This window comes from Ovis aries, chromosome 4 (assembly GCF_016772045.2).
Source record: "Ovis aries strain OAR_USU_Benz2616 breed Rambouillet chromosome 4, ARS-UI_Ramb_v3.0, whole genome shotgun sequence".
Taxonomy (NCBI): Eukaryota; Metazoa; Chordata; class Mammalia; order Artiodactyla; family Bovidae; genus Ovis; species Ovis aries.
In genome coordinates this window covers 52689822-52706047 of record NC_056057.1, presented here as the reverse complement: position 1 = coordinate 52706047, position 16226 = coordinate 52689822, and the positions used below count along the sequence as shown (strand labels likewise).

Genomic DNA, 16226 nt, shown 5'->3' with positions numbered 1-16226 from the left:
CTCTGCCTTTTCTAAAACCAGCTTGAACATCAGGGAGTTCACGGTTCACGTATTGCTGAAGCCTGGCTTGGAGAATTTTGAGCATTACTTTACTAGCATGTGAGATGAGTGCAATTGTGTGGTAGTTTGAGCATTCTTTGGCATTGCCTTTCTTTGGAATTGGAATGAAAACTGACCTTTTCCAGTCCTGTGGCCACTGCTGAATTTTCCAAATTTGCTGGCATATTGAGTGCAGCACTTTGACAGCATCATCTTTCAGGATTTAAAACAGCTCAACTGAAATTCCATCACCTCCACTAGCTTTGTTCGTAGTGATGCTTTCTAAGGCCCACTTGACTTCACATTCCAAGATGTCTGGCTCTAGATGAGTGATCACATCATCATGATTATCTGGGTCGTGAAGATCTTTTTTGTACAGTTCTTCTGTGTATTCTTGCCACCTCTTCTTAATATCTTCTGCTTCTGTTAGGTTCATACCATTCCTGTCCTTTATCGAGCCTATCTTTGCATGAAATGTTCCCTTGGTGTGTATGTATATGGGTGCCTTTTCAGGCAGAGAGTAGCCTTAATTCTAATGAGACATCAGTGGAGGGTATAAACACTTAAGATTCTGTTAGTAAGAAGGAACTTTAAATGTCATGTGGGATGCCTCCAAGATTTTAAGCTTAAATCTCTCATAATGATTCTATGAAAGTTATGTTTATTATTGATATCTGTTAATGTTTACTGTGGAGAAGGCAATGGCACCCCACTCCGGTACTCTTGCCTGGAAAATCCCATGGATGGAGGAGCCTGGTGGGCTGCAGTCAATGGGGTCGCGAGGAGTCGGACACAACTGAGCGACTTCACTTTCTTTTCACTTTCATGCACTGGAGAAGGAAATGGCAACCCACTCCAGTGTTCTTGCCTAGAGAATCCCAGGGACGGGGGAGCCTGGTGGGCTGCCGTCTATGGGGTCGCACAGAGTCGAACACGACTGAAGTGACTTAGCAGTAGCAATAGCAATGTTTAATGTGTGGCAAGCACAGTGCTAACTGAACCACATATGCCATCTTATTTATTTTTCATAACAACACTGTGATACTGTTATCCCTGCTACACCATAAGTAAATGACAGAGCCTGAACTGATTCTGGGTTATCTAGCTCTTAAACATCTCCCTCCACTGTCTCCCAGATCCTGCCAGGTGGCAGACCAGCCTAGGCACTAACCTTCAAATGATGGCAGCCTCATCCCCTCCCAAGGCACTTGATTCCTGTGGACAATCCAGATTTCTTCAGGGTGTTATCGTGTCTTACTTACTTCCATAGTTTCTTTTCCTCTTTCACAAGAAGTTTTCAGTGGCCTACCCCTGGAATTTTCAGTATATACATGCTGTTTTACCCAATTACAGCCTGCTTGGAAGGAGAAAAAATACCAACTATGATAACTGTGAATTGCCTTCCATAAATTTATAGTTTAGTTCCAACCCCAGTAAGAATAGTTAATATTTCAATGTCCAGTGATAAATATTAGTTATTTACCCCAGGAGGGTTATTCCTAGGAACTCTCTTCACCTGCAAACATAAAGAATAGAGAGTACTGCTCCTAACCACACTACAGGACTGAGAAATAAATAACAATAGTACAAAGTTGTGGATTTTTGTTCTGAAGGAGAGCCTCAAAGTTGTTTGATTCCAAACATGATTTCTAAAGCTTTAGATTGCAGCAAAGTATACGGAGGAAGCACCCCATAGACTCACACTGCCATCAAATTGTGTTACTCCCTTCCCGAGGAAGTGCAGCTGTGTCTCCAGCCCTACAGAAGGTGTCAGCTCCTTGGATAGTTTTTCAGGACTTCTTATGAACTAATCCAACTTGTCTTTTCATTTTTCCCTAGTTCCTTCCAATGGGCCATCCTCCTCACCCTTCACCCCAACTATTACAAGTCACCACTGGGGAGCATGTACCTCCCCATCCCAGAATCATTCTTCCCCTCTGGTCTCTCACTACAGCGCACTGATTATGTACCTACTGGTCACCTCTTTTGAGTTTGATGAGGGGGTCTTAGGATCTTAATCATGCTGGTGATTTTCAAGACCTGGGTACACAGTTCAAAAAGACAAAGCTTTAAACCATTAGGGGAGTTTCCCATTCAATATGCTTAAAATAGGAGTTTTGAGTTTAAAGAGAGTTTCTCCATATTTTAAAGAAAATTTCCCTCATGTTGTTGTTGTTCTGTCGCTCAGTCGTGTCTGACTCTGCAACCCCATGGACTGCAGCATGCCAGGCTTCACTGTCCTTCACCATGTAATGCTGGACCAATGAAGGGCCAGCTCGGTTCTATATTTTGTATTGTTACATTGTATTGCTATCTATTGTTTAATGGATTTTTAGCTTCAGTTTTCTTCTTCTGCTTTCCCTACAGATCGCTTTCCCACCTGCTCTGCTCTTGCTCAGCCTGACAAGGAGGGGTACATTTCTATCAGTGATCTTTACACAGATCTAAGCTAATGAGTTTATGTGCTCTTAGTATGCCATACCTTCATCTCAAGGCTCTCGCTGTGAAGAGACGCATTTTTGGTTTGGAGGATGTTGCATTCACTCCTTCAGGGTGCTAAAGATAAATTTCACTTTTACAAATGTCCAAAAAATGACTAAATTATTGGTTTGTTACAAGCTGCATTAGGTATGGTTTTTCCTTCCATGCTACTGCTGCTGCTAAGTCGCTTCAGTCGTGTCCGACTCTTTGTGACCCCATAGACATCAGCCCACCAGGCTCCCCCATCCCTGGGATTCTCCAGGCAAGAACACTGGAGTGGGTTGCCATTTCCTTCTCCAATGCATGAAAGTGAGAAGTGAAACTGAAGTTGCTCAGTCGTGTCCAACTCTTAGTGACCCCATGGACTGCAGCCTACCAGGCTTCTCCGCCCATGGGATTTTCCAGGCAAGAGTACTGAGTGGGTTGCCATTGCCTTCTCCGTTTCCCACCATAGTGGTATTATAATATATATATATATATATATATATTTGAGAAAAGAGTAAAGAAATCATTCATAATCCCTTCATATCTAGTCACGGTGGTGGTGGTTTAGTCACTAAGTCGTGTCTGACTCTTGCGACCCCATGGACTGTAGCCCGCTAGGCTCTTCTCTGTCCATGGGATTCTCCAGGCAAGAATACTAAAGTGGGTTGACATTTCTTTCTCCAGAGGATCTTCCCAACCCAAGGATCGAACCCATGTCTCCTGCATTGTAGGTAGATTCTTTACCAACCGAGCCACCAGGGAAGCCCCCATATCTAGAGGAGTAAGTGAAGTGAAGTCACTCAGTCGTGTCCAACTCTTTGCGACCCCATGGGCTGCAGCCTCCCAGGCTCCTCCGTCCATGGGATTTTCCAGGCAAGAGTACTGAAGTGGGTTGTCATTTCCTTCTCCAGGGGATTCTCCCAACTCAGGGATTGAACCCGGGTCTCCCACATTGCAGGCGAATGCTTTACCCTCTAAGCCACCAGGGAAGCCAAAAATATTTCTTTGAGCCGCTTTTTGGGGCCGGGGTGGGGGGGCGGTGTGCAGCAAGAATACTGGAGTGGGTTGCCATTCCCTTCTCCAGGAGATCTTCCTGACCCAGGGATTGAACTCAGGTCTCCCACATTGTAGGCAGATGTTTTACCATCTGAGCCACCAGGGAAGTCACCAGAAGGAGTAAATATATCCCTAATTCCCAACCATATACTCCAACTGAACAGTCCCATGTTAATTTTAGAAAATATGAATATGCTGTGTGATTGTGATTCCTAAGTATTAAAAAAATGCATAGAAAAAAGGCAGGTAGAAAATAGTCTTAAATATAATCTTATGGTTGGGAATCGGGGTATGTTTACTCCTTCTTGGGGAGGATCATCAGATTTTCAGAGTTCTTTGACCTTAAAATGGTTATCCTCTAGCTTCACAGTAAAGTCCAAGTCTTTAGCCATGTGCTTTCAAAAATTTAAAAATATTTTCTGGATGATTTACCTCCTTTTTCATTATAAAAAGTATATAACATCAAATTTACCCTCTTAAGAAATTTTTAAGTGTAAGCATAGTGTTGTTAACTATAAGCCCATAGTAGTACTGCAGATCTCTAGAATCTTTTCTTCTTCGTGACTGAAACTATATGCCAACTGAACAGCAACTCAGCATTTCTCCTTCCTCCCAGGTCCTGCTAACAATCATTCTACTTTCTGCTTCTATGCATTTGACTACTTTAGCTACCTCATACAGGTGGAATCATGCATTATTTGTCCTTCTGTGACTAGTTTATCTTACTTTGCATGATGGTCCAAGTTCATCCATTTTGTTGCACAAAGCAGAATTTCCTACCTTTTTAAGACTGAACAATATTCCAGTATGGTGTGTATGTGTGTTTATATGTATACACCATGTTTTCTTTCTTTATGCATTCGTTGATGGAAAATTAGATTGTTTCCACTTCATTACTATTGTGAATAATGTTGCAGTGAACATGGGAGTGCAAATATCTCTTCAGTTCTGTTTTCAGTTCTTTTAGATGAATCCCCAGAAGTGTGGTTTTTGGATCATATTTTTTATTTTTTGAGGGGTCTTCATATTGGCTGTCCCATTTTACATCCTGCCCCCAAACTGTGCACAGGAATTCTAGTTTCTTCACTTCCGTGCTAACACCTGTCATATTCAATTTTTTGATAGTGGCCATTCCAGGCAGACGGCTTTGACCTCTGAGCCAACAGGGAAGCCCAGTCTAATATGTGTGAGGTGGTATCTCATTGTGGTTTTGATTTGCATTTTCCTGATGGTCTCTGATGTTACCCTTTCATGTACCTGTTGATCATGTATGTCTTCTTTGAAGAAATGGCTATTCAAGTCCTTTGCTGACTCTTAAATCAGATCATTTTCACTGAGTTGGGGTTCCATTATTTATTTGGATATTAACTTCTCTTCAGATATGGTTTACAAATGTTTTCTCCCATTTCATAGGTTGCCTGTTCTGTTGTTTCCTTGACTATGCAAGAGCTTTTCATTTTAATGTGGTCCCACTTGTCTACTTTGCTTTTGTTGCCAGTGCTTTTGGTATCATATCCAAGCCATCGCTGCCAAGACCCAGTGTTAGGAAGCTTTTCCTATGTGTTTAAGTCTTAATGCAGTTTGAGTTGATTTTTGCCTATGGTGTAAAATATAGGTGCAGTTTTATTCTTTTGCATGTGGATATCTAGGTTTTTCAGCACCATTTGTTGAAGAGAATGATTTGTTTTTTGTGTTCTCTAATTGTAGGCATCAGTTTGAGGTCATCTCAACTAGTGAATGTCTTTGGGCATAAAGATTTTTTTGGTCTTTAAGATTATTAAGTTTATCTTAGGATAAATTTACATAATAAGAATGACTGAATAACATACAGAAGCATTCAGGGTTCTTAATATTTATTGCTGAATTGCTTACCAAAAAAATTATAGCAGTTTACACTCTCATCGGCTGGTAACTCTTACTTTTCCATTTTATCACACTCTCACCAGCATGGAGCAGTTTGTCTAAAACCGAAAAAAAAAAAAAAAAGAAGGAAAATAGAAATTATGATTTTTATTAAGTACAGACAGATATAAATCTGTTGTTTTAGTTTGTATTTCTTTGCCACTGCTAGTAACATGGAACATCGTCAGCCGTGTGTGTTTATTCTTGTTTATCAGGCCCAGTATGTAGAGTTCCTATTATTACTGGGAAAATGTTAATTACAATGATGATGCAAGGGGTATGAACATAAGTAGGCAGACTCATCAAGTATTTTTGGAGAAGTTCAAAAGTATTTGAAACAAGAATTCCCACTTCCTGTCCACAAGACCAGAGGAAAGTATGGGAAGGAAGAGTTAATTAGCTCCCTGCCAGGTTTCTTGTTTTGATAAAATGGGGATAAGAATAAAGGCTTCATAAGACTGATGAAAAGTAAGTGGAATTACACCGTGTAACTTGTTCAGAACATAGTAGGTGTGCAGTATGTGCTGGTCCTTTCATCGCCTCTTCCTTGTACCTTCAGCTGTTTCTGCACTTGCATGCTGGCCAAGCACAGGCTGTTTAGAAATGTACTTTAATGATACTTCTTAGACTGCCATAGTCTGAAGAAGTATAGTCAGAGAGAGGAACAGTGGCGCTACAGTGCCTCGACCTGGAGTGCCCACAGGTTCTCCTCAGCCTCCAGACCTGGAAGAGGCTCTAGCACGTTCCGGATGCAGCTGTTGTCTTCATGAATTTCTCGTTTGTAACTGCTGGCTAAGTCCTTCACTTGTGACTAAGAGTTACCCATTTCCGACCTCTGCCTTGTACCCTTATTCTAGCACAGTCATTCCTACTTACCACCACCAAAAAAATCCCAAACCAAACACCAACAAACTAGTTAATAATGATTTATTATTTTTAAGGCAATAAACAGTTTTTTCCCTCCTATTGCAATCTTATGTGAAACCTCAATGAACAAAGTAATTAAAAGTAGAATCACTCTGGTTGAAACTGGGATGAGAAGGCTGGTAGCCCTGTAACCCCAAGGCACCTCTTCATACAGTTTAAAAAATAACAGAAACCTGGGAGCCACTCCCATCACCACAGGACAGTCCCAAACTCGTGAGGTCCTACCCATAGAACAGGAGGCCCCACACCCATTCTGAGCCCTGGGTGGTTGGAGTTACTTGGGTGCTGTGGGTAGAGCTGTTAAGGGAGAAAAATCAAGAAAAATCACCAGGACCAAAGGGGGAAAACTTTCCTCTTCATCTTGCCTAAAATCCCAGTGCTGCTAAATCTCAGGCTTGTCTTCCTAGCCACCCCCAGGGGCCTGCAGGGGGTGCATAGGCATCCTGAAGGTGCTGGCAGAAAGGGGCTCGCCACACTCCTGACCCTCAGTCAGCAACAGGGCAGCCTGGGCGCCTGCCATAGAACTTTGAGGTGAGGGTCTAGTTTTTATTTTTTTATTTTTATTTTTTTTTTTAGAGTCTAGTTTTTAAATGATAAAAGGAGCATGGAAGGAAAGGCGTAAGAAAATGTAGAGGGAAGAATGAAGAATGTTATGACAGAAATACACTCCCATTAAAAATTTTGCATTTTTTTTAAAAGAAAAGTTCATCTCATGTTAATCTAAAATTTCATGGGGATTTCTAGAGCTTTGTGGGGAAAAGCATCCTGGTAAATGTATATGCTAATGGTGTATCCACGGGACCTTGTTATAGTGATGGAAATTCTGTTTCTTGCAAACACTAATGTAATCCTCCCTTTATATCTTAGTAAAGCTGATTGACAGAGTATAAAATTGCTTTTTAATCAAATTTAGGAAACAAAATGTGTCGTGGGTTTTAGCATTTAAAAGTGCTTGAAGCGTGGAAGCAGAAACTCAGAATACCCTGGCAGATTGTCTATGATATTGTATGTTGATGGTACATTTCAGAAATATTATTATTTCAATATAAGTTTCTTTGACTTGAGTCATATTTTGTTCCAAAGCTTTTTTGGATTAGAGAAAGGAGAATGTATTGTGGAAATAGGACCCAGGGAAAAATGAACACAAACCAGTTTTAGCCACATTTCTCAAAAACAGAAAGTTTCTAAGAGGTCTCTCTCTTTAACAAAAAGCAGTGTAGCTGCTTCCACAGAGGGTACTCCCAGCCAGAGCCCCCTCTTCCCCCAGCTCATCCTATCTGATGTTTCCTCAGCCTCTGGTCCCACCGACCACGTTCTAGATCGAGGTCATCTTGGCTCTGTGCCACCTTCTCCCTGTGCCGCTGCTGCCTCTCCGGGCTCTCCTCCTGCAGCGCTTCCTCCCTGCCCTCCCTCAGGTTGGTCCTCAGTTCCCTCCTTTCGTTCTGGAAGCCCTCCTGGGAGACCTCGTGTACTCCCACTTCTGCCTCTCTGCTCCCTGCACACCCAGACCGGCATGCCTTCACTCCTCCCTTTAGGCCATCACTCCAGAGGTGTTTTGTAGGCACTTCAGCTGTTTCTGTTATCTTCCCACTACTAAGCCTCTTCCTCCGCTGGTGTCTTTATCTTAGCTGATGATCTCCCATTATGGTAGTTTCCTAAATTAGAAATACCTCAATCACCTTGAGTCCTTCTCTCATCCTCAGACTCAGCCAGGTGGCAAGTCCAGGGGAAGTCCCCCTCTTCAGTCTCATCGGCCCTCACTTGGACAGGAGCTTTTTAAGACTTTGCCAACCTTAGTCTGTTCCCTATCTGGTGCTGCTACACATGACTTACCCATTTCTTTATGGAGAAACTTTGGTACAAACTGTACCAACTCTCTTCCCAGTGCCTACTGCAGGGGTTTTCAGACTCGGCCTAGGAGCTATTAGAGTCTTCGGTCCGTCTTGGGTGCTTCCCTTAAGATCCCCCACAGCTTTGTTTTACATCAACTTCACATTCTGTGTTACGTTTCTTTTTTTCTTCAAAACGGAATTTTCAGGGTCTCGCAGTTTGAAAACCACAGAATAACTCAGGGGAAAGGTTGTACTCTGGAGCCAATCCCGCAAGGCCTTTTACATCCACGTTTCCTGCTTCACCCCCTGGAGAGCAGCATGAAACCTGAGTTCCAGGATGGGCTCCATCACACACAGATCGTGCAGCCCTGGGCAAGCTATTTAACTTCCCAAAGTGTCCTTTTTTTTTTTTTTTCATCTGTAAAATAGGAATAATAATATCAGCTCCCTCACACAGTTGTAAGGAGTACCTGAGATAAGTATGCTTGACATGTGTTAGTGCTTCATCAGAGTTGGCCATTCCCGTCAGGTTAGTACTCAAGCCCTTCAAGACTGCAAACCCATTATGCCCTGTGATGCTTTGACCCAGCCTTACAATGGCTTCCACCTCCCCTCATCTTTATAGTTAAACTCTTGTTTATTTAGTAAGACTGACTCATATTTTCCTCTTTCTGTGAAGCTGTCCCAGAGACAATATTCCTTCCTTAGTACTAAGTATATGCCTCTTACTAAGACAATCATAATGTTGAATTTTACTGTTTCTTGGTCTGTACATGTGTGCACACATGCATGTTCTCACACACTCTCTCACACACACACACACGTACATACACTCTTTCTCTCTCTCTCACACTCACACTCCTACAAAGATTAAAGGTCACCAAGGTAGGGACCTGACCTGATCATGTCCATACACTTGAGGTGACTTGTGGATGTGCCCATATCTATGCCCCTGGGGTAAACTATGGGTCCTCCCGCATGTGTCATTGGAGAACACTGTGGCTACTGCTATGGGCTTCCAAGGTGGCACAGACCCCGCTTGCCAGTGCAAGAGCTGTAGGAGATCCAGGTTCCATCCCAGGAAGATCCCCTGGAGGAGGAAATGGCAACCCACTCCAGTATTCCTGGTCTGGAGAATCCCATGGACAGAGGAGCCTGGTGGGCTATAGTCCATAGGGTCGCAAAGAGTCAGATATGGCTGGGCATGTATGCGGAACATGTGGCCACTGCTATATCTGTGCCCTTGGGGTACAGCACTCCCATAATTTTTCTTGGGATATACTTGTGGACATGCTGTATTTTATGAATGAAGCAAAGTAGCTAATGAATAGGTAAGTGAACCAGCAAGAAGCAGTGAGATTGAGAAGAGGACCCGTGGGTGGTGCTACAGCTCACCAGGCTGAATTTGACATTTCAGCTTTGCTTTGTGCTTGTCTTCATACTGGTCAGTTGATGACCCCTGGCAGCCAGTTCTCTTTAGCTGAACTGCTACTACTATAAAATTGCTGAAGTATTTTACTGAGAAACAGATTCAGTCGTCTGTGGGACATATATCCGCAGAAACACAACTTCCCTCCACAGTAATTTAAATACTTCATTTGTTTGTTGGTTAGGAAAAAATAGCTTCTATTTAGTGAATACTCATGTGCCAGGAACTGTGTGAATGCTTTACAAGTATTATCCTAGGTAGTATACATAAGTTAAAGCAGCAAGAAGTTATTTTTACTATTCTGTTTTAACAGATGAGCAAACTGAGTTTGAAAAAATTGCATAACTTGTCCGAGGCCTCTTAGCAGAATAGTGGAGACAGGATTCAAGCAGCAGTTTAAGGGAGCAGGGAGCAGATGAGCAATGGGGCTGGGGCAAAGGACTGTGCACCTGAGGCCCCACTGCAGCATGGTCAGAGCAAGCCGTGGTCCCCTGCAGGCATCTCTGTTCTATTCCAGCATATGTCTTACTGACTCCAGGGAGTGGACATCACTGAAACTCAGAGGATGCAGCATGGCTTCCCAGTAGCACTAGTTTATTCTCTGGGCCCTTTACTGATGTTTTTAACACATCATTTCTAAGCTTAAAGCCTCTTTCAGAGCCAGTTGCACCAAAGCACTGAAGACATGAAAAGTTGCTCTCCCTGGTTATCTTGTCTGTGTGATTTGCTTTTTATGTTTCTGATGCGAGTCTAGAAAATAGTTTTGTTTTTATACACACACACACACACACACACACACACACACACATATATGTAGAGAGAGATAAACTATTAAAATGCTTATTACAGAAAACTTGGAAAGCATAGAAAAAGTGGAAAAGTCTCCATAAGGTCAAGTATTTTCCACCATTAACATTCAATCTGTGACCTTCCAATGCTTTTAATTACTACACGTGCATTTGTATTACCAAAATCACAATCTGTGTGATACATTTGTTTTGTTCGTTCTTCATTTAGTGATATATCATGAACATTTCCTCATGCTAATAACTATTCTTCCACTACCTGATTTTGGATGAGGAAAATGATAGACTTCATCTAAATGTACTGTACTCTAATTAATTTGTTCTTTCTCATTTTCTTTGTCCCATGTTTTTGCCAGTTATTTTCATAGGACTTCTGCTGTTACCAGTGTTGAAAATCCAAAAAGGGAGTATGGACTATTTGGCATTAATATCTGTGTGAAGGATAACTTTGGAATCATGTTCACTCTATTATAGAATTTTAAGACCTTAACAGAAGAGAAGCAGTCACCTGGGTAGCCTATGACAGGGCACCTCCCTCCTACACCTTTCCTGACAGGTGAACCAGCCTCTGCTCACAGACCTCCATAAGCAGACACCACTCAGCTCCTCTTCATCTGTGCTAATGTGTTATGTTCCTATCTTGAGCTTAGGAACCAGATTCTGACACAAACAGATTTTGAAAAGTTGCTTCCTAAACCTTTAGAAGCATGTGCTTCAAGAGCAGTGTGAGTTGAGAATCTGGGAAGGAAGTCAGAGGCAGGATGGCAGGCAAGATAGCGCAGAATGCTGGCTTAGCTAATCGAAGCCAAGGAACTGCTGTAGACAGGCAGGGAGTGTTCTCTGATTTGCAAGCTACAGTTATTCTAATTGATTTCTGCATAGTTGTGGATAGGGATCTGCCCTCTTCCATTTATTTTTCTCTGGACAAGTAAGATGTGAAATGTTGTTCCATGCCTTTCTAATTTAAATGTTGCACATGTTGAGAACTAATCTTGCCAACCATTTTAAACCAGGCCAGAAACATAACACACTGTTGTTATTAGCCTTCATTATTTGGTTAGCGCCAACATTTTGTTTGAAACAAATATAAATCTCCTTTATAGACAAAACCTGTTTATGCCATAAAGTAGATGTAATGGGAAGGCAGCTGAGTTTTCTTGGTGAGCTGCACTGCTTCGTCTCATGAGGCTGATAAGGCCAGGGATGCTCATTTTGAGAGACTTCTTGGGAAATGAGATTCATGTTCTTTGGGATCTTATACCTGAGCTGAGACATATAACGAATCTAAGGTGGTTTGTGAAAAGTACACATACACAGAGATCAGAGGGAGCTTAGAGGAGAAACAGAGTATTACCTCACAGCCCATACTGGGGGCTGTGGACAATGTCCTTGAAGCCATGTGCACCACATTCAGTCAACAGGCTGAGTGAACCAGCTGTCTCATACACATGTGCACTATTGCTTTCCAGATATTATGTAGACACCCTGGTGGCCAGTAATATTTTTAAATGAATTCTTGTATTATTACTACTTATTCTAACTTTTTGCCTTATTGTTTATTTTTTATCAGTAGATTCGACACACATCTGTGAAATTTTTTCATGTTATAAATGGTTTCAATTACTTGAAGATTAGAAACTTCCATTGTTTGAATCAATGCTGTCCAGTAGGACTTTCTGTGATCACGGAAATGTCTCTGCCTTGTCCAGTAGTGCAGTCATTAACTCCATATAGCACTTCAGGACTTGAAATATGGCTAGTGGGAACTGAGGAACTGAATTATTAATTTTAATTTATAAATAGATACACATTAAATAGAGGATATCACGTTGGGCAACACAGATCTAATGTATCCCTTTGTAGATAATTTTCTAAAAGTCCTCCCTCCTTCCCCAAGTTCCTTCTGCCACACCCTTTCCTGGTTTGTTTAGGCTTCTACCCACTTGTGGGTGTCTACCAGGCCCACTTCTTCTCAGGTGCTCCTATTCCTGAAGGTTCTTTAGCCCAAGAGAAGGGTTCTCTCACAGATGCTTAATGATATGATTTTGAAAGCCTTTCCTAATCATAGAAATGAAAAGGAATGGTAAGTTACACTTTTCTTTCAACCACCATCCAATCCTTAGGAACTTGAGGTTTCTGTTTTCTTGGGGTACATGAAATAGTGGTTTCATATTTAGTTTGTTTCAAAGGTCATATAACATGATCCTTCTTTAAAAGTTGACTGTTTGGTAGGCCATAAATAATTATTCAGTTCAGTTCAGTTCAGTCGCTCAGTCGTGTCCTACTCTTTGCGACCCCATGAATCGCAGCACGCCAGGCCTCCCTGTCCACCACCAGCTCCTGGAGTTCACCCCACCTCATGTGCATCAAGTTGGTGATGCCATCCAGCCATCTCATCCTCTGTCATCCCCTTCTCCTCCTGCCCCCCATCCCTCCCAACATCAGGGTTACCAGAAACTCAGAAATCAAAATCTTATTCTAGGGCACTCATTAAGCAAGAAATTTTCCCTTTCCTTTGCTCTCTTGATGATTATTGAGAGTGACCAAAAGGTCTTCCTTCTCTAACTTTGAAAAAAATCAACACAGCTCAGAGCATTTTATAAGTTATGACTCTTGGGTCCTTCTAAGATCATCATGGGCAGTAGCAGCATATGATATAACTTCTGTTAAGCTAAAATCACAAGATGATAGCCAATTATCTCTGAATGTAAAATTCACCTTTGTATTTATATTATGATTGATATTTATTATAGATACAGTGCTAGTACGATTAGTAGGTAATTCAAAATCATTATCTTTCCCAAAAGATTTGTAATTCAAAATCATTATCTTTCCCAAAAGATTTGTGTTGTGCAGTGTTTTAAAGCAAGCAAGATGAAGGAAGAAAGCAATAACATGTAGAATTCAAAAAAGCATATGAACTCACGCCCAAGGAGCTCTCATCAAACTAATGACCACCTTTCATGGACCAGGCTGAGAAGAGGTCTTTCTCTGGAGGAGGGCCTTCAAACTCATTCACTCCACAAGGGTAAAGGTGCAGGCTGCTCTCTGCTGCCTCGGGGTGAGCCTTCTCACTTCCAGCTCTTCCTGCTTTGACGCTCAGAGTTCTCTTCAGGTATCAGACCCAGAGCAAGGGAAGTTTCATTTGCCGAATCCAGAGGCCAGAATGTGTCCACTCGGCTCCTGCTGGGCAGTGTGCCCTGACATGGAACACGCCTAGAGGCAAGGGAGCTTAAGGCCACTGCACCCCCGTGCCCAGTGTGCACAGTGAGATGAGAAGGAAATGCTGATGGGTGTCTCGTAACCTCCATTCTGTATCTTTGGATTCTTCCACTCTTCACCCTCTCTCATAAATTTCCTCCAACACATGAATCCAGACGGTTGTTTCTGACATTAAAGTTGTGTTGGACATCTCTTCTCATAGCACCTCCAATCGCTGTGGTGGTGCTGTTTTCATGAAACACATCCCTCCGTGGTCTGCTAATCTCCTTTTGATAGGAGATGCCTGGGTTGTTGTGACTGTGGTTGGCAGTTGGGTGTGTGTCTGTGTGCTGGGGACAGATTCAAAGGGGAGATGGTGAGGAGTGGAGCATGGGGAAGGCCAGCCAGCAAAGACCAGTGAGCTTTTGCAAATATAAAATACCAGCCTGAATTTACTTCCCTTTCTATTCTGTAGTAAACACAAAGGAATACAGACAGAAACTCAGTCTTCTGTGGGCCCCCAGGAAGAACATCCATCCTCTCCCTGTGCTCTTGAGGCCCCTGAAGTGTTTGAAAGGAGCCAAAGGAAGAGCATGCTTTGGGGTCTGTTCTGCTCCCTCCCTCTGGGCCTTCCTGTGCCCAGGCTGCCACCCCTCCTTCCCCAGCATCTGAGGAGCTACAGGTGACCCTTCCACAGGACCCAGGCCTTCTCCTTGATAGATCTGTGTAGAAAAACTAATGGGCAGGGCTCGTCATCCTTGTCTCTCTACGACAGTTGGTTTAGGTGTATGACTTCTTAACCTTCATGTGTGTGTTTCATGTATTTTCCTTCTGCTTACAAAATTATACCAAATGATTGTATCTTCTAAATTTTCCTTTTTCTGCTTGAGTCTATATGTATATATTTCTTTGATTAGAATATCTTAGCCTGAAAGCCTCTGATCTTCACTGTAGGAAACTAGCACAAGGCTAATTATCTGTCAGCAAACTTTGGATTGCTGGATGTTTCCGTAATTGCCCTCAAATGTGGTAATGAGGTTGCAGGTTTGAGGAAACACTTATGAACAGCTGCTTTGGGGAAATTAACCTCTTCATTTTCAATACTGAATTCCAAATTACTGTGTATTAACGCATCTGTCTCCTGCCTTTTGTTAAATTTCAGTACCTGCTAGAAATGAAAAGCTTAATCCTGCCCCCAGAACACATCCTGAAGCGGGGGGACAGTGAAGCAATAGCGTATGCATTCTTCCATCTGGCGCACTGGAAGAGGGTGGAAGGAGCTTTGAATCTTCTCCATTGTACATGGGAAGGCAGTAAGTAATTTTCTTTCTTTGAAACATTTTTTTTTTTAAGCACGAAAACATGCTAAAGGTGTTTTTGCCCTGAGCATTTGTGATGAATGATGAAGATTTACATATCTATAGCTCTGCTCTCTAACCACATCACAGAGATGTGGTTAATTACTCAGGCTCTCTGGTTCCTCAGTGGTAGTGGGTATTATTGTGGTGATGCTGCCTCTGTGCCTCAAAAAGGTAAGTTTATACAGTGGAGGGGGTGAATCAGGACTGTTCCAGCAGTTGTGCTATGCTTAGTTGCTCAGTCATATCTGGCTTTTTGCAACCTGCCAGGCTCTTCTGTCCATGGGAATTCTCCAGGCAAGAATACTGAAGTGGGTTGCCATGCCCTCCTCCAGGGGATCCTCCCAACCCAGAGGAGCATTCTACTCCTGGAAACCCTCCTTGGAGACCCAGACAACCCTTTGGCATCATGGGAGTCTTTGGCATGGAGCCAGGCTCCTTGCTGGGCTCTAATGACCACTTCCAGATGGGCTTTCTGGGAGGGTTGGCTGAAGAGCCACAGTTATCCTCCAGGAGAGCTCAGTTGGCCAAACAAAAAGGAGCAGCAGTTAGACTTCAGGACAACTGGACCCTAGTATGGTGACAGGGATAGCCTTGTGTGTTGAGGAATAAATGCCTGTTAGATGGATGTGGGGGTACAATGATCTGAGCAGCTGCTGGCACCAGCATTCTGTGTGAGAAGTGGTTGCACTGGTGGGTGAGACATGCTTCCAGCCCCAGAGAAGCATCTCATCCAATTGGAAGGAGTAACCAGCAGCATTAGCAGCTGCTCAATGATTTTTCAGATGGGAGAGAGCTATGGGGTGGAGCAGTCATGGGTAACCTTATAGGTCATAGGAGATTTGAACCAAGCCTTGAAGAACTAGGACAGTTTTATAAGCAAGGACACTGTGAACAGTGCTAAGTGTGTGTGGGGCAGCTGTTGGGAAGAATGAAAAGGGCTCAAGATTATGGATTATTGAACAAGATGTGTATTGACACTGCTATCATAAATTTAGGCAAAACAAGCATAACATGTAGCATGGGTTTTTCCCCCCTCTTAGGGAAAAGAAATTTTAGAGTCTTCTGATAATTTTTCCTTAGTTCACCTCTACTCTGATCAGCCTCACAAGCAAATGTCTTTTTAATCCCTTTCGCTGTTTATTTTTGCTCCTTCCATTTTCATTTTGCCAATCTTCTACTCTTCCCTTTTCCTGCCCTTCCCTAACCC

The 16226-nt window shown here is 42.6% G+C and overlaps 1 protein-coding gene across 19 annotated transcripts in view; it reads left to right on the top strand.

Moving 5' to 3' along the window:
• Window positions 1–16226, top strand: part of ST7 (suppression of tumorigenicity 7) — a 273040-nt gene that overhangs the window by 231342 nt on the left and 25472 nt on the right. For all 19 annotated transcript variants that reach the window (XM_027968340.3, XM_027968338.3, XM_060414354.1 and 16 more), the window contains 1 exon segment: window positions 14821–14971. In XM_027968340.3, the coding sequence (XP_027824141.1) occupies window positions 14821–14971 (151 nt within the window).